We start from the raw sequence: 22,803 nt of genomic DNA, 5'->3' as shown, positions 1-22,803 counted from the left end.
GCCTGTTATCCGACCTTTTACCGCCCCTGACCCGTCGCCTTCGCCGCCCCTGACCCGTCGCCTTCGCCGCCCCTGATCCGTCGCCTTCGCCGCCCCTGACCCGTCGCCTTCGCCGCCCCTGACCCGTCGCCTTCGCCGCCCCTGACCCGTCGCCTTTACCGCCCCTGACCCGTCGCCTTTACCGCCCCTGACCCGTCGCCTTTACCGCCCCTGACCCGTCGCCTTTACCGCCCCTGACCCGTCGCCTTTACCGCCCCTGACCCGTCGCCTTTACCGCCTCTGACCCGTCGCCATCGCCGCCCCTGACCCGTCCCCTTTACCGCCCCTGACCCGTCGCCTTCGCCGCCCCTGACCCGTCCCCTTTACCGTCCCTGACCCATCAATTCCCTTTTCAGTGTTAATATATTTAAGAACTACATTAAAAAATACACATAATTGAAAACAGCACAATTAAATTTTTATTTTGGCTTTGCTTAATTTTGATGCTTTTATTCATATTCATATTCATCTTCATTATCAGCTGCCCGAGCTTTACGTTCTGCGGCACCTTTATCCCTCCTAGCCCGACCACCATCTCTGTCACCAGACCTTCTTATCCATTTTTTCATCACATCTTCGACCTCCAGTTCCTTACTGTTCTTTATGTTTTTTAACACAGCGCCTATTTAATAAACGATTAACATGACGCATGATAAAATATTCAATCAAACTTTTGTTTATATATATGTTACCAATGATAACTCTTTTCGTGTTGAGATTCTGGAAAGCATTTTTTCCGTTTGCTCCAATCCAGTTGAATTTGAGAATTAGATTATGGGAAAAAACTCTAGTGAGAATTGTACGGCAACACTGCGCTACTTTCTTTCCACCAAATGATGCAAACTTATTGGTCTTAAATTCATGAAATGAAATATTTACAATAGAACCTCGAACCAGCTATGACCCACATTGAGTAAAAATACGCTTGAGTGTGAAATACACCTAAAAACTTACAGTTTTAATCCTTATGTCAGCAGATTCTAAAAGTTCTTCTAGGCGCTCAAGGTCTTCAACTGATTTTAAAGGTAAATTAGGAAAGCCTTCAATTTGGAATTCGTCCAAATCAGTTTGCTGGCGACTGGAGCCAGTTAGAGCTTGAACTAGCTTGCTTAGTACATCTAACTTTGTATTGGCGTCAGCTAGCATTAACAACACTGACTTTTGAAAGGCTTCAGTTTCTAAGGCTATAGACCAATAATTTAGTTTCAATAACAATTAAATTTAATTATATAGTAAATTAATACTCACATTCATTTTGACTAGACGCAATTTTTGAGCGGCCACTAAACTTTGACCTAAAACCATTGTTCGTTGGTTTGCTAACATCTTGGGAGCAGTTTTGTGGAAGAGCAGGTGCAATTTTAGAGTTACAATTTAAATTTGATCTGGCCTCCGCGTTACTGTTTTTGAAAGTGGCTAAAATGGCCATTTTTTAAACATTTATACATTTGAAGATACATTAAATTTCGAAACTTACCAACAGTAGAATTCATAAATCCCTCGGAGCACATTGGTGACAGACTGGGTACATTGTTTGAGTTTCCATTAATCATTAGTCTGGCTTCGTTATCGACGTTTTTGGACAAAGCTTAATATAACAAGTTTTATAAAAATATTTCCGTTGGATTATATTTTTGAACCTTACAATCAGAGTTTGAAAAATCAGGGTAGCAGCTACGTGAGAGTTCAGATGAATTTTTTGGGTTGCTATTAAATGTCAATCTGGTTCCACCATTAGTCTTTTTGAAAGGAGCTAAAAACACTATATTTTAAAATTGATATTTATTCCTAAATTTTTTAAATTCACCATTAGAATTAGATAAAGCTACGGAGCTCAAAGGTGAACGACTTGATGCGTTTTTAGAGTAATTGCTATTAAACGTTGGTCTAACTTCAATGTCAGTGTTTTTGCAAGAAGCTAATTCGAAGTATTCTTATTATTTCCCTACACAAGTATTAAATTTTGGAACTTACCACCAGAGTTTGTAAAATCATGGAAACCGTTTCGTACTGGATTATCAGAGGCATTTTTTGAATTGGAAAGCAACAATGATTCAGCCTCAATATCATTTTTGGAACCTAAAAAAACACGTTTTAACTTCGTTAAAACTCTTAATTTTAGTTAACTTACGACCAGAGTCTGAAAAATCTGAGCCACAGTTTGATGCAAATCCAGATACGTTTTCAGACTTGTTATGAACCATTGATTCCTCGTTAGCAATTCTTTTAGAAGAAGCTTTAAAAGCAGTGGGTTTTAAGGATTTATATTAAAAAACAACAGAATTAAATATAGGAACTTACGACAAGAGTTTAGAAAACGTTGGGAGCAATTTGATGGAAGATGAGGTGGCTTTGGCAAACGTTTACGTTTTGGTACTTTCTTTTTAATTGGAGAACGAGCTATATCAGTGTTTAAAATCATACCATATTATTTAGCATTATATTTCCAATATACTTGAAGTTCCAATTAATCCTCTAAACATCTGACAACTTACATGAACTTTCGGATGAAGAATTAGAATAATCAGTTAATTCTTTAACTGGTGAACTTATTTTTTTTACTTTGCATTTTCGTTTGCCACGACCCAGTTCAAGTTCACTTGCTAAATCCGAGGTTTGCTCTGATTTGGCCAGATATTGTCGTGCGTTGCTGTATTGTGCTACAGTGAACGAATTCATACGATTAAAAAAAAAAAATTAGGAAAAATTTACCTGTTCTGTAAATTATTTTTCCATCATATTTTTCCCAATCAGAATGTGGATTTGCAGAGCTAGTAATTAGTTTCTTAATTTCTTTATGCAAGTGTGATGGAGGCCAATAACAAAAACCATCACTAGGGCACCATGACAATGGGACAACCTCCACAGTTCCTTCATCAAATGAAAATATGACAAACATCTGGGAGAAAAATGAACTAAGAGTTATGCAGTAGTGGAACAATAGATATCACCTCTTTATTTTTGCTCGGGAATGCGAAGCACTTCCTATCTATGACACTTAAGGGGTAGGATTTTACTTGATTAGAAACAGTAGCGTTAAACATTCCTAACAGAGACGACCGAAGTGGGTATTTAAATATATCTTCGCGAAATTTACATAAGCTGCCTGCCACCATCACTTCTCTATCTATGCGTCGATAAATATGTCGAATTTTAATTACCTCACCCGTTGTCAATTTCACACAGCTATCGGCAGATCGTGTTGTTAAATTAAGAGACCCTAACTCTAATTTTTTGTAAGACTCAACCCCCCTCGGTATATTTTTACTTTGGTCCTTAAAAGGTTTTTTAAGAACAACACCTTTTTTCTCCAATTTATTAAGTAATAAATGTTTACCTTCGTTGACCCTTTTGAACAATTGTTGAAGAGGTTTGTTAGGGGAGCGCAACATTTTTTTAAGTTTTTTAGATGGTTCTCGAAAGGAAAGGCACTATACCTGTCTAGAGGTCCAAACCTCTCTACATCAGCTTGTAAATGAGTTAAAGCATGAACATTTAAAGATACAAATTCTTTCCCATAAAAGTTTGGGCATGACGAAACAAACATTTCCAACAACTGCCCAGCATAATCTATAAATGTTTTAATATGTTCTGGAGAAGCAAGAATATAAATCGCACAGTGCAATAGTCTAAAGTGACTTAACACATCTTTAGATAGAATTCCCTTGGACAAAATTGGTCCCGAATACAGCAGAAACTGTCGGAATTCTGTGGCTTTCCACCGATCAATATATTTGAGAGATCTGGGCTTACGAGCGAACTCTGAGGGTAAATATTCTCTGCACAATTTAAGTTTAGAAGAAAACTCGTTTATCATTTGGTGGCTCAGACGTACAACAAAAGTTCCTTTCTTAACCCAGCACCTTAGAATTCTCTTAACCACCCCAAGGCAAACCAAATGCATATAATCGAGAGGAAATTGCCCAACTAGATCTATGTTTAATTCTTCTAAAGGTGATGGACCTCCAAATAAATGGTGCTCTTCGTTATCCCGACTTCTAAACGAGTTATTTGTACGTAAAGAAACTAATTCATCCGAATCCTCATCTGAAATAAACACTGTGCGATTTTTAAACCACGATCCCTTAATTGTGCACTTATCACAAGAATAGTAACCGGTGTGTCCCTTAGAGTTTTTAACGAAAGATCGCGCTGGTGTGTCTAAAATAAACGGGCCTGCTAAACTGCACGGAAATGTTCTACCATCATGGTTAAAACCGTTATTATTTAAATTAGCAAGATCATCTAAAAATAATTTCAGATATTCATTGAGAGATGAAGGCTTCGATTCACCACAAAACACAGCCACGGGGAAAATATCACCAACCAGCCCTTTTGAAAAACTAAAAACCCCAGCTAATATTGGCCAAAAGTTAGTGTTAGAACTGTTAAACAAAGGTATGCCATCAATGTTTATAGAAAATGATATATCCTCTAGATATCCTGGATGAGAATCCAAAAACTGAGTTAACCCATCTCTAAACCCAATGTACCAAAACTCTCCGTTAGATAACTGTGAAATTCCGCTAGTATATCTAAGGGTCTTTAATAATGTCCGGCTATCTTTGGGTAATTCATCATGACCATGTGCTCTAAGTATTTCTAACAAACTGTTAGTTTTTACCGTATCAACGTTGTATTTAAGAACCCAGCTACGAATGTCCGATGATATATTACTTTGAATGTCCTCAGATGAACTACTAGAACAGCTTGTATTTAAACTTAAAGAGCTACAAGAAAGCCTATCTAAATTATCATCTTCACTTGATATTTCCCCAACTTCCGAGGATATTTCCCTAACCTCCGGGTATATTTCCCTAACTTCCGGGTATATTTCCCTAACTTCCGGGTATATTTCTCTAACTTCCGGGTATATTTCCCTAACTTCCGGGGATATTTCAGGTATATCATCTTCACTCTCTAACGTATTAGCTTGTTCATTGCCATTATCATTATCTAGTAATTGGCCCTCGTCGTTTGTATTTGGATTTTTTGCAATCTCTATAACTGATTGTAAATATTTTGATCGTTTCCTACGCATTTGCCTCTTACTAAGACTACAATTATCCTTGCTATACAAGGAACCAATTCTCTGAGATGAATTCATCAATTTTTAATTTGTACAGGACCTTACCTTAAGACCAAACTCACTTAACAGCACGCCAAATTATGGTCCACAAGAAGAGATCCAAAAATTCCACGTTTTGCAACAGTATCCTAAAATAAATAAAGGCAAATTTAAAGAGAGCATGAAGTATTCAAACAAATTATTTTTATATGATTAAGAACACTAAATTAGAGTCGATAACGCTAGAATCTCAACAACATATTTCCATAAATATTTGATTTCTACTTGAACTAATAATAGTTCAAGCATTGTAACACTGCATTATAAAGCTCGAAGATTAAGTTAATTTAACTATAAAATTTCCTTGAAAATGTGGAGTAAATAAGATTAAAAGTATTTTGTATCATTGTGGCCTAATATCAGCAACTTAATAACTGTTAATCATAATAAATTACACGAAGAATATGAATTAATAGTAAAAACCCAGCATTAATAAACAATATTATAAACAGTGTTGCCAGTCATTTGTGAATGAAGTTCAACAATTCCAAACTTGAGATTCCCTCACAACTTACTGGCAGCCCTGAAGTGTACGTGGTAAAACCAAAGAGGGTAGAAAGAGGGGGAGTTGAAGCTAGCGGCTTTGGCAAGGCATTCTTTGAGTTCTCGCTTTTCTTTTTTATTTATTTGTTATATTTTCCTCCTAATATCCGGTTCTCCGTATTTCAACTTAAGAGGGCAGAGATAGATGCGCGCGCACACCGGAAGCTTAGAGGTAAACTTTCAAAGCGAGAACACTCCAGCAAAGCCTTCTACTCCCCCTCTTTCTACCCTCTTTGGTTAAACAAGGAGGAAATTTCTCACACTATTATTTTATGATTACTTAAAACGATCAGCTAATTTTATTAAGCTACGTCGCTTCTAAAAAACCAACAAATAACTTTAAAAAACTTTAAAAAAATTATATGTAATGAAGTGTTACTAAATTAACAATGAAAATTATATTTATTCAAATTGACTACTATTTAAAGAAATTTAAACTTATTGCTATTTAAAGAAATTTAAAATTACAAGGCTTATGTGAAGTTGCGAAACTTGCGATTGGGAATTTGGGAACAGTGAGTAAAGTAGGCCTATGCCTCGGCCAAGACCTAGGCCTAATAAACAAAAACTAAATATAATGGATTAAATAATACTACTGTCGATCTTATTTTACATTAAGGACATTATAAACCACATTAATAAAGTACAGGAATAATTTATATAGACTTAAAATTAACTAAAACGATAAGATATTTTACAAAAATTAACTTACCACGAGGCTCGCTCTCGTTGACCAAATTAAGGTAGCGGAGGCGGAGTGGCGGACCCGACTCGACCGAGGTGAGAAAAAGACAAGAATAAAGCACGGTCCCAAGCCAGGGGTCCGAGCTTTCCAACTTCTGGGAAAAAGGAGTGCTTAGGTAAACGTCACAAAAAAACCCGAACGTTTGCCTTTCTTTAGAAAGAAAAACATCCCGCGCGAAAATAATAAAAAAGAGCACTGCTGGAATTTTTTGTTTTTCCTAAATTTTTAGCCACGGCTATTATAAGCCTTTTCTTTATGCTCTTTAAGATTTTATGGGGTTAAGGTGGAGTGTTCGACGTCTTATTAGAGGGGTTAAAGTATAAGATAAACACCTACCTATTTTCACTTATGATTCATCCTCGCAAACGCTAGACTAGATGTTAGAATGCAGTCAGTTGTGGGGAGTTAAGGCCTTTTTAGCGGAAACGAGGGGCCTATAAAATTTCTGAATCAAAAGTGGCCGCGTTTGTTGGTATATGTCAAGTGAGAGTCAAAATAGATTCTAATCCAAATTTTAATATTCAACATAATATTCAATCTTGTTCATAAATGTTCACACACTTTTATAGGGGTCAAAATAAAGAAATTAAACAAGACAATTAAACTTACATCTAAGGGAGGTTTGCAATTTATAACCTCTTTGAAATGGCTCCTCAATAGGATTACCTCCTACAGCCTTTAAGATTTTAAAAATTAAATTTAGGGGTTTGTTAGGTTAAAAGCGTGCAATTATGCACTAAAAAATGATGTTCAAAAATAGAAAGTTAAGATTTTTTTAAAATGAATCAATCCGTCAACCATAATCCAGGTTCTTTTACAATAGTTTCAAGCCAGTTAATCAATAGTTTCAAGTTTTTTTTTTTTAATTTCTTACGCCAAGTAGCTCCTCTTCCATATTCTTTATAGGGGTTCAGGATCTTTTTTTTTTCTTCTCTCTCGATTACAGGGTTTTTCTTCAGGATCTTTTTTTTCTCTGATTACGCGATTTAAGGGTTAATTATGTTTTTTTTTCTTCTTTCTCGATTTAAGGGTTCGCGCGCTCTCTTCTTCTAGGGGTTAAAATATTCTCCGATTCAACTTGATGAAAAATAAAGGTATCAAATGAATAAAAATAAAAACATCGAATAAAAATAAAGGTTTCGATTTAAAAAAATAATCTCCGTCCATTTAGAGATTTCTTGGGGGTGAGCCGACAGGGTCTCGTTTAGACATTTCAGGTATCGACTGACGATGGGACAGGAGGGACTTCGTATATATAACTTCTAGTTTCTCGCAAGGATTTCTGGGATAATGACGTTTGTTGATTGACTTCGGTTTGGCGAATAGTGGACCATATTTATGACGTAGCCGGGCGTATTCATGTTAACAGCGAATGGGCAAAACTTTCTGTTTTGGGACCAAATACGGATTGGTCAGTTAAAGGGTTAAAAAAAATGTTCTAGAAGTTTCTCGGGCCAGGTACCAGGATAGTGACTCAAGGTCTTGTTGCTTGGGGGTCTAAATAAGCTAGTATTTCTCTGGTTTCTTGGAAAAAGTTTTCGTTGCTAGGTGTTTCATTTTGCACTGTGGATACTGTGGTATAGGATAGTTCTAGAAAGTTCGCTGTCAATTTTGATGGGCTATTTCCTCTTTCATTGTAGTTATTTTTAGAAACCGTGAATTTCTTTTCAGTTTGTTTTAAAGGGATAGGTTTAAGTTTAAAGGGCTAATATTATCTTTATAGGGTTAATTTAAGGCACTTCGTTATTAATTTAAAGGTTTAATCGGAAATTTAATTTGATTTTCGTGTCAAGATGGTTATATATCCCCACCTCTTCTGAAAAGTTCGTCCCCGAACTTACTCTGTTCATCCTACCATCACGTTAAATTTTTTTTTTTTTTTTTTCGATGCATAGGGGTTTTAGTACTTGAAGACTTCATCAACTTGTTTCCATTCAAAAACCGCTCAGTGGGATAAAAAGTAGGGGTGTTATGTTTCAATTCTTCTTTGTCTTGTTCATCCTCCGTAAGGGAATTTTCATTCATTCTCTTCTCTTCGATAAAGAAGTTATGCAATTCTTGTTTTTTCTCTGTATCCAGATCTATATCTTCTGGCATGCTTATGTTATTGGTCAGGGTCATAGTAGTAGGGGTTGCTCTTGGGTTTTGAATAAATGGAAACACCCAGTATTGTCCATTTATTGTGCAAGTGATACTATGATCCTCGTAGTTCAGTTTTGCTCCTACATCTGTCATCCAATTAGATCCCAATATAATCGAAAAGTTTGCTTTCTCAATTATGTAAAATTCAATTTCCATAGGGGGACCCATTTCATCATTTAATTGTACAGGAAGTTTAATTGGGCCTTCAGCTTTAAGAGGACTGTTAGGGGAAGCTGAATAGAATTCTCTTGTTTTCAGACGGTTAAAATCCATTTCTGGGTAGACTTGTTCAGCGACATTTTTGACCATAAACGATGTACATGCTCCCGTGTCTAGGATTGCAGCATAATTGCCATTGGGTAATTGTAGGGGTATACTTCCAGTTCTTGGGATGAAATTACGTATCACGTTAATTAAGTTTTCTGGTTGTGGGACAGTTATCTCAACCGTTCTTTTAGGAGTGGTATTTTGTTCTTCATTTATTCTTTCTCTTGATTGATAGTTTTGTTTTTGGGGACAATCTCTAGCCATATGATCCGTAGAATTACATACAAAGCATTTAGGCCTAGCTGATGGAAGATACGATTCAAGGGGTAAGGTTACTTCTTGTGGTCTACTCCTTTTATTTGGGCAGTTATAAACAAAATGTCCATATTCCTTGAAATAGTTGCAAAATTTGTTTGTTATAGGGTTTCGGGGTTCGTTTGTTCCTTGATTTCTATTGTGTAAAACTCCCATCACTGGTTGAAGTTGTTTCACTACCTCTAGAAGTTCATCAACAGTGGTACATGTTTTCAGATTTAATAGGGCTTCATATTCGGGCATTAATCCAAAAATTATATGATCTAATCGATCTTGCTCAGAGGGGATAGAGGGTAATTGATCATATATGTTAATCATATCCTGAACATAATCTTCAGGGCTCTCATTGGGTCTTTGCCTTCTTGTTTGGATTTTTCTTTTGATTATTTTGGAATAACTATCTCCCAAATATTTTTCTTTAAACTTATTCTCAAAATCATCCCAGGTATGAAAATGATTAATATTTTTCCAATACCATTTCTTTGCTTGTCCTTCGAATGCTAGGGGTATATGGGTCAATAATTCTTGAAGGGTTACGCCTGTTATCATCCCATACTCGTAAGCGCTATATAGGAATTCTATAGGGTTTGATTCTCCATTAAATCTTGCCGTAAATTCAGGAATTGGTAAAGTTCTATTTCTCTGGGTTGAATATTGTAATTTTTCTCCTCTAGGAATTAAGGTAATATCAGGAATATTTGATATCTCTTGTTCTTTCTCATATACGGGAAATATAGGACTTTTCAACTTGTCTTGGAAGGTATTCTGACTTAGTATAGGTTCGTTTCTTGGAAAAAGTTCCTCTCTCTCGGGTCTCAAGGTAACGTTTGTAGGGGGGTTGAAAAATTCTTTTACTCGTGTCGTATAGGGGTCTTCCGAACGTTTTTCTTCGTAAATATTGGAGGGGAGGGATACTTTCTTTCCTGTTTCTTTTTGGTTATAAGGGGTAGGTGTAAATATGGGGTCTAACCTCTCTTCCAATCTTCTAGTTCTTTCGATTCTTCTAAGGATTTCTTCTCTATCAATAACATTTTCTTCGGGTGATTTTGGTATATCATTTATATGGGTACGTTTCGTATTAATTTGATGGGTATCAGATTCCGAACTCGAACTCGAGTTACATCTCAAGGATTGGGGAGGGGAACCTCTATGGGTTTCTAATGAATCTCTATAACTCTTATTGAGTGTCTCTAGCGTTTCTTTAAACATTTGTTGTGATTCAGCACTTTGCTGTAATAGTTTTAATATCATTTCATCTTTAAGATTAGGGGTAACTAAATTTTTTCTTTGGATCCAACTAACCAAGACATACAATAATTTTATCAAGGGTAGAATTACTTTGTCATACGACAATATGATTATCAAGATAATCAAAACGTATATAATAAGATCCGATGTGACAATTTGACTCATGGTGATTGTTCGATTATTTTCAATATTTTCTCAAAATATAGGGGTTTTTTAATAATAGGGATTTTTTAACAATAGAACCAACTTTGACTCTCTTTAAGACATGTCAGAATCCATCATATCGATAAGATTCCGAAGTATCGTATCCTGCCGACTGCGCCAATTTATAAGCCTTTTCTTTATGCTCTTTAAGATTTTATGGGGTTAAGGTGGAGTGTTCGACGTCTTATTAGAGGGGTTAAAGTATAAGATAAACACCTACCTATTTTCACTTATGATTCATCCTCGCAAACGCTAGACTAGATGTTAGAATGCAGTCAGTTGTGGGGAGTTAAGGCCTTTTTAGCGGAAACGAGGGGCCTATAAAATTTCTGAATCAAAAGTGGCCGCGTTTGTTGGTATATGTCAAGTGAGAGTCAAAATAGATTCTAATCCAAATTTTAATATTCAACATAATATTCAATCTTGTTCATAAATGTTCACACACTTTTATAGGGGTCAAAATAAAGAAATTAAACAAGACAATTAAACTTACATCTAAGGGAGGTTTGCAATTTATAACCTCTTTGAAATGGCTCCTCAATAGGATTACCTCCTACAGCCTTTAAGATTTTAAAAATTAAATTTAGGGGTTTGTTAGGTTAAAAGCGTGCAATTATGCACTAAAAAATGATGTTCAAAAATAGAAAGTTAAGATTTTTTTAAAATGAATCAATCCGTCAACCATAATCCAGGTTCTTTTACAATAGTTTCAAGCCAGTTAATCAATAGTTTCAAGTTTTTTTTTTTTAATTTCTTACGCCAAGTAGCTCCTCTTCCATATTCTTTATAGGGGTTCAGGATCTTTTTTTTTTCTTCTCTCTCGATTACAGGGTTTTTCTTCAGGATCTTTTTTTTCTCTGATTACGCGATTTAAGGGTTAATTATGTTTTTTTTTCTTCTTTCTCGATTTAAGGGTTCGCGCGCTCTCTTCTTCTAGGGGTTAAAATATTCTCCGATTCAACTTGATGAAAAATAAAGGTATCAAATGAATAAAAATAAAAACATCGAATAAAAATAAAGGTTTCGATTTAAAAAAATAATCTCCGTCCATTTAGAGATTTCTTGGGGGTGAGCCGACAGGGTCTCGTTTAGACATTTCAGGTATCGACTGACGATGGGACAGGAGGGACTTCGTATATATAACTTCTAGTTTCTCGCAAGGATTTCTGGGATAATGACGTTTGTTGATTGACTTCGGTTTGGCGAATAGTGGACCATATTTATGACGTAGCCGGGCGTATTCATGTTAACAGCGAATGGGCAAAACTTTTTGTTTTGGGACCAAATACGGATTGGTCAGTTAAAGTGTTAAAAAAAATGTTCTAGAAGTTTCTCGGGCCAGGTACCAGGATAGTGACTCAAGGTCTTGTTGCTTGGGGGTCTAAATAAGCTAGTATTTCTCTGGTTTCTTGGAAAAAGTTTTCGTTGCTAGGTGTTTCATTTTGCACTGTGGATACTGTGGTATAGGATAGTTCTAGAAAGTTCGCTGTCAATTTTGATGGGCTATTTCCTCTTTCATTGTAGTTATTTTTAGAAACCGTGAATTTCTTTTCAGTTTGTTTTAAAGGGATAGGTTTAAGTTTAAAGGGCTAATATTATCTTTATAGGGTTAATTTAAGGCACTTCGTTATTAATTTAAAGGTTTAATCGGAAATTTAATTTGATTTTCGTGTCAAGATGGTTATACTATGTCCGCCATCTACATTTATATTATAAATTATTTAATTAAAAAAATTTGAAGTACAACCTTTTTGTCATATACCTAAAAATAAAGGAAAACCTTTAAGATTTTTTTAAAGTAAATAAATGCACTTGAGAGTAAAAACAAAAAAATAAATATTCACCTGTCGGCAAGATATTTGATCACTTCCCGCCAGTTTCAAAAACATGGATAATTTTTCCACTAATCATTTTTCTCGTGCGAGGGAATCTCCCTAGCAAGAATTAACCGCCTGATTTTTCTCTTGGCACACGCCTTATCAATCTACCTTCTCCCTGGTACCAATCTACCCTCTACCCGGTACATCGGAAAATTCTTAACGATATAAAACAACACCAGTGCGAATTCATAATCGTAAGCTTAACCATGCATTACGGTTTGGAGTTGGGCAGATGCTGGCCGATTAAAAAATTAATTTAGCCAAGTTCATGAATATTTTGATTTAAAATGTTTTTTTTCCTAAGTAGTATCATAAAATATTTGGACATAATTAAACATTGCGTTAAAATTAACTTAAAATTTGAGAGTTGGGTAACAGTGAGTTTTACTGTTGGCTGAAAAATACACTATAAAGGTTGACGGGCCAGTAGATAAAAAGCGGCACTAAAACGTTGCCGACACCAAAATGTACAGTGCGTCTCCTAACCGACACAAAAACGGATGGGTATGTGCTACTAGGGGTCCAGTGTCCTGTGCTTATTTCCGGCCCTGCCTACACACTGAATAATTTTCCCAAAAAACGAGGGGCCGTTGTTTTAGTTACAAAGTATATATAAATTAAAAAAAACCTTATCAAGAATAACATTTGTGCAAAGTTCAAATATATTGCCACTATATTTTTTTGGGGAAATGATACATCATTTGAGGTAAATTTTCGAAAATATTTGCGTAAAAAAACTGAAAAAAATGTACCCGGTCTACGGACTCAACAGCAACTTTTTAATTGTGAAAAAATATAAGAAATATAATTGAATAAATCATGTGGGATTTAAGCAATATATTTGTCCAATAAGGTTATTTTTATAAATATTGGGCGTTCAACATCATGATGGATTTTTATTCGCACAATTATTGAAAAGTCTTGGGAATAATTTATAAGACGATGAATTTTATAGATGTCCCCCATTCAATTAGTGCAAAACGTTGAGCGTGTAAAGGCCGGAAAAATGGTTCGGTCCAGGGGAGGGGGAGAAGGAGTTGCTGTAAGTGACGGGCGGGAGGAAGGAGAGTAAATAGAATGGCTGAAGTGAATAAGGAATAGCTGAATTAATTTTCGATTCAAAAACTATTTTTAAGACAGTCTATTTTAAACTTAATACTATTTCAAGTTGGTTAATTTCTACATTGCTGAAGTGAATTTCTTGGGGGGGAAGGAAAGTGAAATAATTTTTCAGGGAGGAAGGGAGGAACAAACGAGAAAGGGAACAGCCAAAAACTTGCCTATAAAACCATGACTCACGATTAATACGAATTCACACTTGTTCCAGCTCTTGGAAGAAACTCCGCCACCACCACCGCTACTACCGCTGCCGCCTGTAAACTTTTGCCGCCACCACCTGCTACTGCCGAGACCGCCGCCTGCAACTATTGCCGCCACCATCTGCAACTACTGCCGATGTAAGTATTTATGGAATAGGATCGTAATTAGTAATAGAATTAAGACTTAGTTTTACTGGTTACTGTCTTCTAGCCTATTCGTTATTCTAATAATTAAAATATATTTTATAAAATACTAATTATCTGATTTCTTTCCTTTCGCGTTTAGACCCATGTTAGCCTTTAAAGTGCAGTATTGCAACGACCCCCGCATTTTATGCTCCGACTGCGGATGTCAAATCTTACGAGACCACTTGATGTTGCTGAGAAGGAACGTTGACGGGGTGACGAAGTACCACATCAGGTGTGGACTAGGCCTGTTCCCCGTGCCACATCCGCGAGTACCCCCGGGCCGTCTAATTGGATTTAATCAGTTGCGACCAATAACCCGGGAAGCATTGCTGGAGGCGATCGAGAGCCGGGAGTACCGACGTCCACTGTCGGCGACGAGGGAGTACCAGCTATGCTACGAGTCGCAGAGCCAGGTAATTTAACAAATTATGAAATAATTTTACGCGTAATGATTATTTTGTAACCGCCTGCCTGATCTAGTGGTTAGATTTTCCTTACTGTATCTTATTAAAATGAATAAAAATTCATTAATTTTTTAGGTCACGAAGTGTCGGTTCTGTAAGAGGACCTTTGGTGCGGAAGAACTTCGTGTCTGGTTATGCGATATGTTCCGCCGCAGGACCTTGAACGCGTTTTATCACTTGCCTTGGGCGCTGCAAGAACGCGTTGGGGTACACTAAGTCGGCGTAGCATATGATGGCATTCGACTCGTTGCCCATAGAGTTGCAACGACAAGTTAGTAATGTCATCGACTCGTAGGTTAGTAATATCTTTACCTTTTTAATTAATTAAACTATTGTCGTGTTCGCATAAAAAACACTACACCAAATTATGTCAGTATCGCGGTATCATTGTATCCTGTTAGCTACCTTTTAATAATAACGATCATAACTCGTGTAATAAACTATTTTTAATCGTATACCAAGTCGGGTTATCGTTACCAAAAGTTATATAAGAACCTCCCTACGGGAGGAAAGTGTACAAAGACGAACTTTTGCCGATACATCCTCGTACCACGAATGTCCCCGCGCACTTATACGGTCGTAAACAAAGTTACAAAAAATAGGGACGCGGCGCGTAGAGCGTAGGAATACATTCTCTGATCTCGCGATTGCGTCGGCTGCTTAAGTTAGTCAATCTCACAGACTCATTGTAATTTTAAACATTTCCAAAGAAGTAATTCATGCTGCATTCTTAGATTTTGATGATAATCAATCATTAATAATCAGGGAGTGACTAAATTATAGGATTTTCATGGGTCTTTGCATAAAATTTGTATTAAACCCTTACCTTGAGAAGGTATACATAGTTTTCACAAAGGGGGTGACAGTGCTTTTGACTTGAATTCATCCCCCGTGCTCCTCCCCGTACAGTACTACCTGTCACTTGTGAGAGCAGCTTAGCAGCCGACGCTATCCTTCTCTCTATTGAAATTTCAATCTAAGTCCAAGGCTAAGATTAACATCTAGATTAAAATGAGTTCAAATACGTCTAAGCAATTATATTAAGGTTATTCTGAGTGTCTAAATGAAGAAGATAAAAGATTACACCAAAATAAGTATTTACAAATTGTTGGATTTGATCCATATCAAGAAAATGTTGATAGTTATACATCAGATGCATCACAATGGCCTAAGGTGCCGTTTCCTGATATATCAATGTATTTGTTACACACAACAAATTCCGTTACCCTAGAAGAAATGAAGAATCACAAAAGTATGGATTCCCATACATTTTTAACCAGTGGGCATATTAAGAAAACACTGGTAAAGGAACTTGAGAAAAACTTAGTCCATATTTTAGGAATGGTACGTTATAATCATCTAAAATATTTCACTCTAAAGAAGCCCCTAAATTAACTGTAATTTTTAAAAAAGGTCAAGCACTCTCAAAGAGCTAACGATGAGTACCTGTACAATTGGATCTTTGCGAGAGAATGTGGTGAAATCTTAACAGCACATTGTTCTTGTATGGCAGGTCTCGGGGAGTCATGTTCCCACGTAGGAGCAGTGCTATTTTGAATTGATGCAGGAGTTTCAATTTTAAAAAAATCAGTCTTGCACTGACAAACTTAACCAGTGGTGATATTGATTTCACTTCATCTAAACAAAGGAAGAAACGACTGGACCGCTTGTTAATCGAAGATGGTTCAAGTCCTAGCCCATGTCAGAAAAAGAGCCCAAAAACAAAAAGAGAAGTTCCTGCAACTACAGAAGAGGACTTGGAAAAGTATTTTGAAACTTTAGCCTCTGCAGAATCAAACCCTGTGATATTATCAATCAGTAGTCCTTACAACAAGAAGTCTATCCCTAAAATCTTAGATTTACCAGCCCCTTTATCTAGTCTCCAAGAAAGTTATGCAAACGGTTTACCATTGTCAAAAATGTTAGAATTGGGTTTAACTGCCAAGGGAAAAATTAGCGTAAGCAAAGAAGATTAGGAAATTATTGAAAAACGAACAAAATCTCAGTCAAAAAGTGGGGATTGGTTCTCGCAATGTGCTGGAAGAATAACAGCGTCTAAATTAAAAGCCGCATGCAAATCTAATCCGTCAAATCCATCGGTATCTTTGCTCAAAACTATTTGTCACCCAGAAGTTACATTTTTTCGAGAGCAACGAAATGGGGAACTGATAATGAAGAAGTGGCTATTAAGCAATATTTGACAGAGAATGAAAACTTTCACGACAACCTAAGAGTTAACAAGTCTGGCTTCGTTATCAATCCAAAATATCCATTTATGGGAGCCTCTCCGGATGGAGTTATTTCCTTCAACTGTTGCGGCTCCGGCGTTTTAGAAATTAAATGCCCATATCCAGCCAAAGATACCACAATTGACGAATTCATAGTCTCTAAAAATACCCCTTTAAAGTTCAGCAAAAGCTCAAGTCCAAGCTCAAATGATTATCTGCAACGTACAGTATTCTGACTTTGTTATTTGGAGCCCACAGGCACAAAAACCCAAAGAATAAGCCCAATCCTGGAATTTTGGACTGACGCCTACAATCAGGCCATGATTTTTTTTGATAATTGTGTTCTACCTGAACTCATTTGCAAGTACTATTCATCAAAAATCCCTAGTAACGGAATCAGAGCGTTACCTGTAAATGCAATCCTTGACTGTGATAAAGAGCCTGTAACCTTTTGCTACTGTGGGCAAGGGGAAAGTGATAAGATGGTGGCCTGTGATAATGAAATCTGTAAGCTTAAATGGTTCCACTTCAAATGTTTAGGCATCCCTAAAGCTCCTACTACTAAATTTTGGTACTGCCGTGATTGTAAAGAACTTTGTGGACGACCACGGGGAAGACCTTAAAATGCAATTATTAAAAAATGATTCGAATAAAGACTGTTTTTATTATGTTCGTATGTTTAATTTTTTTGGTGCAAATTTCAAATTGCAAGTTCCTACGTTTCTTTTAAAGGAAATAAATCTCAGTTTAGTTATTTTAATAAAATCTTACAATTTAGTTATTTTAATCAAATCTTACAACAGAGTCACAAATGTTTATAAGAGCGCAACAAGCTTTAACAATTTTATCTAATTTGGTCTGCTTACAACCACTAGCGTTAATTAAATGATCAATGGGGATGGTGGATTGTAAAATACGGAATTTGTTTCGAGTATGACCAATCACTCTTTCAACATGGATCCTTACATTAGCTATTTTTCTGGTTTCTCCAATCTCCTTTGCACTGAGTTGTTTTTTACCTCTCGTAAAAGCTGGCGACTTCTGCACAGAAAAACCCAACAGCTTCCGTAATATTAAAACCGCGATCTTCTAAAATGAAATCCCCTGGCAACAAGTTATCTAAAATCTTGCATTCTTCCGTAATGTGCTTATCTGATGTACGCCCTCCCCATGCTTCGGAAATGAACGAAACTGATCCTTTAGGTGTAATTCCAATTAAAAATTTCATTGTATTATGGTGCTTGTAATTAGACCATGTCTCAGCCCTAGCATCCAATGAAGAGGGTCTTTCGATGAAGATTTCATAACAGTCAATGATTACCGCAACCCTCTTCCCAAAAGCGCAACTGAAACTGTTTGGCATTGTTAAACATAACTCGTCTCGGGAAGGCCATTTAATTAATTTATCGAGCCTCACGCTTATGATATATAGCCATTTATCTGTCAACCGAGAAATAGTAGAGATGGAGACGTCAAATCTAAAAGCAAGGTCTTGTATGTCTAAATCGAGACGTAGCCTTAGAAGAGTAACTAAATATTCTAGAAACAAAGATACTTTTGCAGTTAAGCTTGGCTGGACATGAATCGCCAACAAGTTGAAAGTAGCTATTATAATTGTTAGGTTAGGAAGGCCTGTGTAATAAACCGTCCGAGGTTCGTTTGATTCGATATATGATTTATCAAAACATTTTGTATTTGCGATTAGCTCAAGTTTAGAAATATTAGCCATGGATAAATCAGTTTGAGTTGATGAACTAGACCAACTTGATTGGAGTATTTTATCAGTTTGCATACAAAAATCGGAAACATCTGGGGTACACTGAGAGTCAACGTCAATGCTGAAGGGCTGATCTTCGTTCCCAATCATATTAAAATATTCGCTAATTACTTACTGACTTTTCTCAGTATTTTCTCCAAGTGTAATCATTTCCCCATCCTGTTCTGTGATTTCAGCTTCAAAGGATGATGATGTATTTTGGTCTTCGAGGTAACTGCTATCGTCAGTGAAATGACAACTTTCATCGGTAAAGGAAGTTGATGCCTCTTTAACTCTTACTATCTTCTTTTTGGCCCGTTCTAGATACCGGTTATGCGACTCCAGCTTTGATTTAGGGCATTTAATACTTGATAAAGTATCATATCCCAAATTAAGTGTCGGAACCCAGTCAGGATGCGCTTCTTCTTCCAAAAACGATGGTTTTCCTACAAATTGAGGTATACCTTAGGCTTAGCAAATACTAATAAGACTGCTTTAAAAAATAAAACTTACCAGTAATGAAGTGCCGACTACAAACTCTATGAAACTTTAGTGGTTTGTATATCTTCTCTTGCTTAAGAGCCTTTATCCATGCATTTCTTTTTTTAAGAGATAATTCGCGAGTATGTAAACTTTGGTTGGTAATAATACCCGGTATTGAATAAAAGGATAAATCTTCATGTCTTCTCTTTTGAGATTTACAATTTAAAACGTAACAAAATGACAATTTAAACTAATTTAATCTAGATGTTAATCTAAGCCTTGGACTTTAGATTGAAATTTCAATAGAGAAGGATAGCGTCGGCTGCTAAGCTGCTCTCACAAGTGACTGGTAGTACTGTACGGGGGATGAATTCAAGGGAAAAGCACTGTCACGAATTTAGTGAAAACTATGTATATGACTAACACTGTGTATAGATAGATTTTAAAATGATGTTATTATGTGTCTCGAAATTTTATTCTCGTATTCATCATTTTCATCTTCTTGGCTTCACAAAAAACTAGATTTTCTCTTCGAAAAAACCGTTTGTGAATATTTATTAGTAAAGTCAGGAATCCTCTATTTCTTACGACAGACGGCTTAGCAGACTACACAGCTCTTCTTCCTCTTTCCCTTTCCAACGACCATATCAAAGGACTAAGATCTACCGCACCTTGTCCATGCGCAATAGTGTCAGAGTATGGTATTTGGCGGTTCGAGGATGTCTCGCGTGTTTTAACGTTACGACTATGGCGTCTTGTATACTTCCCTCCCGTAGGGAGGTTTCTTATATTACTTCTGTCGTTAATTGTTGGAAATACAACAACTATTTTAATCATTTCTAATTTTCGTAGCCGAGCCGGCTCTTTTGGACCTGACAGTGGACGCCGGTACTCCTGACTCGCGATTGCTTCCAGCAACGCTTTCTGGGGTTGGCGGCTCCACTGGTCAAATCCAAAAAGACTTGAGGATGGGGCACAGAGAACAAGTGTAGCCCACACCCGATGTCCCTTCTCAGCAACATCACGTGGCCACGCTTTCATACCTTTTTTTTATAAACAAAAGAAATGTTAACTTTTAATTTATTTATTTTTCATGTATAAACATTTTCCGACATATAATTTTGTAATTTAATTTCCATGTATCAATTTTTAACTCATAATTTTATTTTTTGAACAAAAGACATGTTTAAACTTATTTTTTAAATAAAATAAAATCGTGAAAATATTAAGCTGGGACTTTGTCATTCTATTTCTTAATTCTTTAATTGAAGGCCACCACCCCTTTAAAATCTCCGATAAAGATTCATACCCCATCTAATCAAGCAGATGTTCTTATTCCTTAAGCCGAAAATCCGATATTCAAATATAACGAGGCGTTTTTACACCATTCTTTCATTCCACTTTTTCCATAAAATTTCAACTAATACCATCAACCGTGCGCTATAATATCCCTTGCTATAATTCCATCCCTATATCATAGCTTCTCCTTCAATACATCTAAACAATCGAACAAACCTTAGGATCTTGTTTCAACAAGAGACAACGAAACTCCAGACTAGAAGAAAGGACACGTCTAAACCTGCACTCTTCTATCATTTACATATTATACTCTTGAATACAGCCTATAAAAGGGTAAGGCATAGCTTTTTTAACGCTGTCAATTGACATTGTAACAAGGTATCAAGATAAAAAATGAGAAAAAGGGGGTCATAAAAATCGACGGTTTCAAAAAAAAAAAAGATTCGAAGATGACTCACTCTTGAAAGATTCTGTCCATTTTACGATATGAACTTGTCTTTAAGAGCTCGACACTTTTTCCGAAATGAAACCAATAGGTTCGTTTCACCCCGAAACACCAATACAGTACACTTTAAGCCTATTTTAAAATCCTTATGAGCATTGACATTGCTGATATTGCGATACTGAAAAGTCTCCCACAAAACGATATCAGAATTTAAAAGAGATGGTCTTGTAGCAAACAGTACCTATATACCCAAGTTTAAAGACGAAATAGGTTCTATAAACACGAAGCAAGCCTTTCATCGCCTATAAAATGGAAAGGAAAGGAAAGGATCCATTTGAGAGAGAAAAAAAAGAAATTGTTATTAGAAGAAGGCTTGAAAGATTTTACAGGCAATTTCTTTCTAAGGGCTTATTTCTTGGTAAAGTACTAAAAATAACCGCAAAAACTTTATAGCACGTGCTTCATCAAAGAAGTAAGGGCCTAATTGAGGCCTTGGTTAATTTTATAGGCCTATTTCAAGTTTAATTAGACCATGGATTTATAATAGAAACTTACGCATAAGCTTTTATTATCAGTCCATGGTCCAACGGCGCCTCAAATTTTAATGTAAACTTCCTTCAAGACCGAGGCTTAACTCTAAACGGCGCATTTCTCCCCCTTAAAAACAACCCCAACTTTGAATGTTGATTACTCGACAAATAACGGACGGAAAATTATGAAATTGATCTCAAAATATAGATTAGAACTTACTTGACTTCTCATTTAAAACTCGGCCACGAAAAAAATCGGTAAATATATTAAAAATGCTCTAAAACCGAGTCCACTTCCGAATTTTTTTTCCCATAGAAAAAGCATTACGAGGAAAACTGGGTTGGTAGCGCACCTAACGGCGAAACTCGAAACTAGGGGCGATTTTGCTAGTCGTTTTTTAACATGGGGCTCGGGTAAAGCTGGCAGGCCTTCTACCACCGGTAATCTAAGTTGGCCATGGTAAGTGGCACTGTCAGAACCAACTACCACCAGCGTTCTGCGTTCCTCAAAAAAATATAAGTTCCGTGACGGATAATATACAAAAGGATCGGAAGGTATGCCTTCCGTAGCGTATCTCTCTTTGCCGCGCTTGTGCGGGGGGTCGCACGCCAAACTTCTGCAGTTGACTTCCGCTTATGCGCAGACGAAGTCTGCCTGCTGGTTTTTCGCGCCGCCCCGTGGCACCCGTGTTCCCCCTTAATCTAAACCGAGGCTTAGGATGTTTTTCAATAATTATTGAAAATACTAAAGTATAAATTAACCTGACCTTTAAGGGTTATCCTTCTTTTGTTTCTAGTAAGTATTTTATAGTCAGTTAAAGCCATAGTGCCAAGATATGCATACATGATACTATAAGTGTTAGTATTTATTACTAATTGTAAGTGGAATGACTTAGCGCTCAAGTTAATAAAGAAACGTGACGTGTGTGTTTAATCAATGCGGAACTATTATTACATTTCATTGTTGTAGTTACAGTTAAGAGATGGCGTTGCGCGCACAACTATCCTTACATTGGCGCGATATTTAAAAGTTATGCTTCAACTCCTAACACTCCTCCTGGTTCTTTGATCCCCATGCATTTAAGGTGTTGATGCATTCTTGGACTCAGCAGAATTTTCGTCAATTGATCCGCGATGTTGAGATTTGAGTTCACATACTGAACTGTTATCTTCTTAGCTTCAATTAAATCGCGTATGTGGAAGAACCTTAAATCTATGTGTTTAGACCTGTCCGACTTGGTGTGGTTTTCGGCCAATCTCATTGCTCCTTGGTTATCAATGTTGACTTAAACAATGCTACCCAAAAATTCACTCTGTCCGATTTCATCAAGTAAACTGCTGACCCAAGTGCATTCTTTGCTACATTCTCTTAAAGCTACAAACTCAGCTTTCACGGTATTTAACGCCGTACATCTTTGTTTCCGGCTTAGCCAACTAACAGCATCGCCTCCAATTTTGATGATGTAACCGCTAAATGATCGTCTGTCTTCTTTGTCTGATCCCCAATCAGAATCAGTGAATACTTCTAGGTTCTTCTCATTCTTTTGGTATTGCAAAGCTAGAGTTTTTGTACCATTAA

The 22,803-nt window shown here is 36.6% G+C and overlaps 1 protein-coding gene, 1 long non-coding RNA gene and 1 pseudogene across 2 annotated transcripts; all 3 read right to left on the bottom strand.

Annotated features, from left to right (window-relative positions):
• Positions 1-435: 435 nt before the first annotated feature.
• On the bottom strand, positions 436-1,545 carry LOC149673203 (uncharacterized). Its single transcript, XM_089840112.1, has 5 exons — positions 1,517-1,545; positions 1,288-1,455; positions 994-1,223; positions 732-891; positions 436-661 (listed from the first exon to the last, which is right to left on the bottom strand). Exons 1-5 carry the CDS (start codon positions 1,530-1,532, stop codon positions 489-491), a joined length of 747 nt encoding a protein of 248 aa, XP_089696238.1. The 5' UTR covers positions 1,533-1,545; the 3' UTR covers positions 436-488.
• A 5,422-nt stretch (positions 1,546-6,967) lies between these two features.
• LOC149673202 (uncharacterized) lies at positions 6,968-11,382 on the bottom strand. The gene is made up of 2 exons (XR_016367105.1): positions 11,125-11,382; positions 6,968-8,677 (listed from the first exon to the last, which is right to left on the bottom strand). It is a non-coding gene; the product is annotated as an uncharacterized LOC149673202 (long non-coding RNA).
• Positions 11,383-17,426: 6,044 nt separating this feature from the next.
• Positions 17,427-19,787, bottom strand: LOC149673201 (uncharacterized; annotated as a pseudogene).
• Positions 19,788-22,803: the final 3,016 nt, after the last annotated feature.

The sequence above is a fragment of the Phalangium opilio genome, unplaced genomic scaffold (assembly GCF_054372755.1).
Source record: "Phalangium opilio isolate 3A_F unplaced genomic scaffold, DU_Popi_V2 ptg000053l_1, whole genome shotgun sequence".
Taxonomy (NCBI): Eukaryota; Metazoa; Arthropoda; class Arachnida; order Opiliones; family Phalangiidae; genus Phalangium; species Phalangium opilio.
The sequence above is the reverse complement of the archived record's forward strand: the minus strand, read 5'-3'. Positions and strand labels throughout refer to the sequence as shown.

What these genes read in the sequence shown, in the direction of transcription:
- LOC149673203 (XM_089840112.1), bottom strand. An exon ending in TGCGTCTAGTCAAAATGAAT is followed by an intron (nt 1,224 to 1,287) that starts GTGAGTATTAAT and finishes ATTGGTCTATAG; the next exon opens with CCTTAGAAACTGAAGCCTTT. An exon ending in CACGAAAAGAGTTATCATTG is followed by an intron (nt 662 to 731) that starts GTAACATATATA and finishes TTTATTAAATAG; the next exon opens with GCGCTGTGTTAAAAAACATA.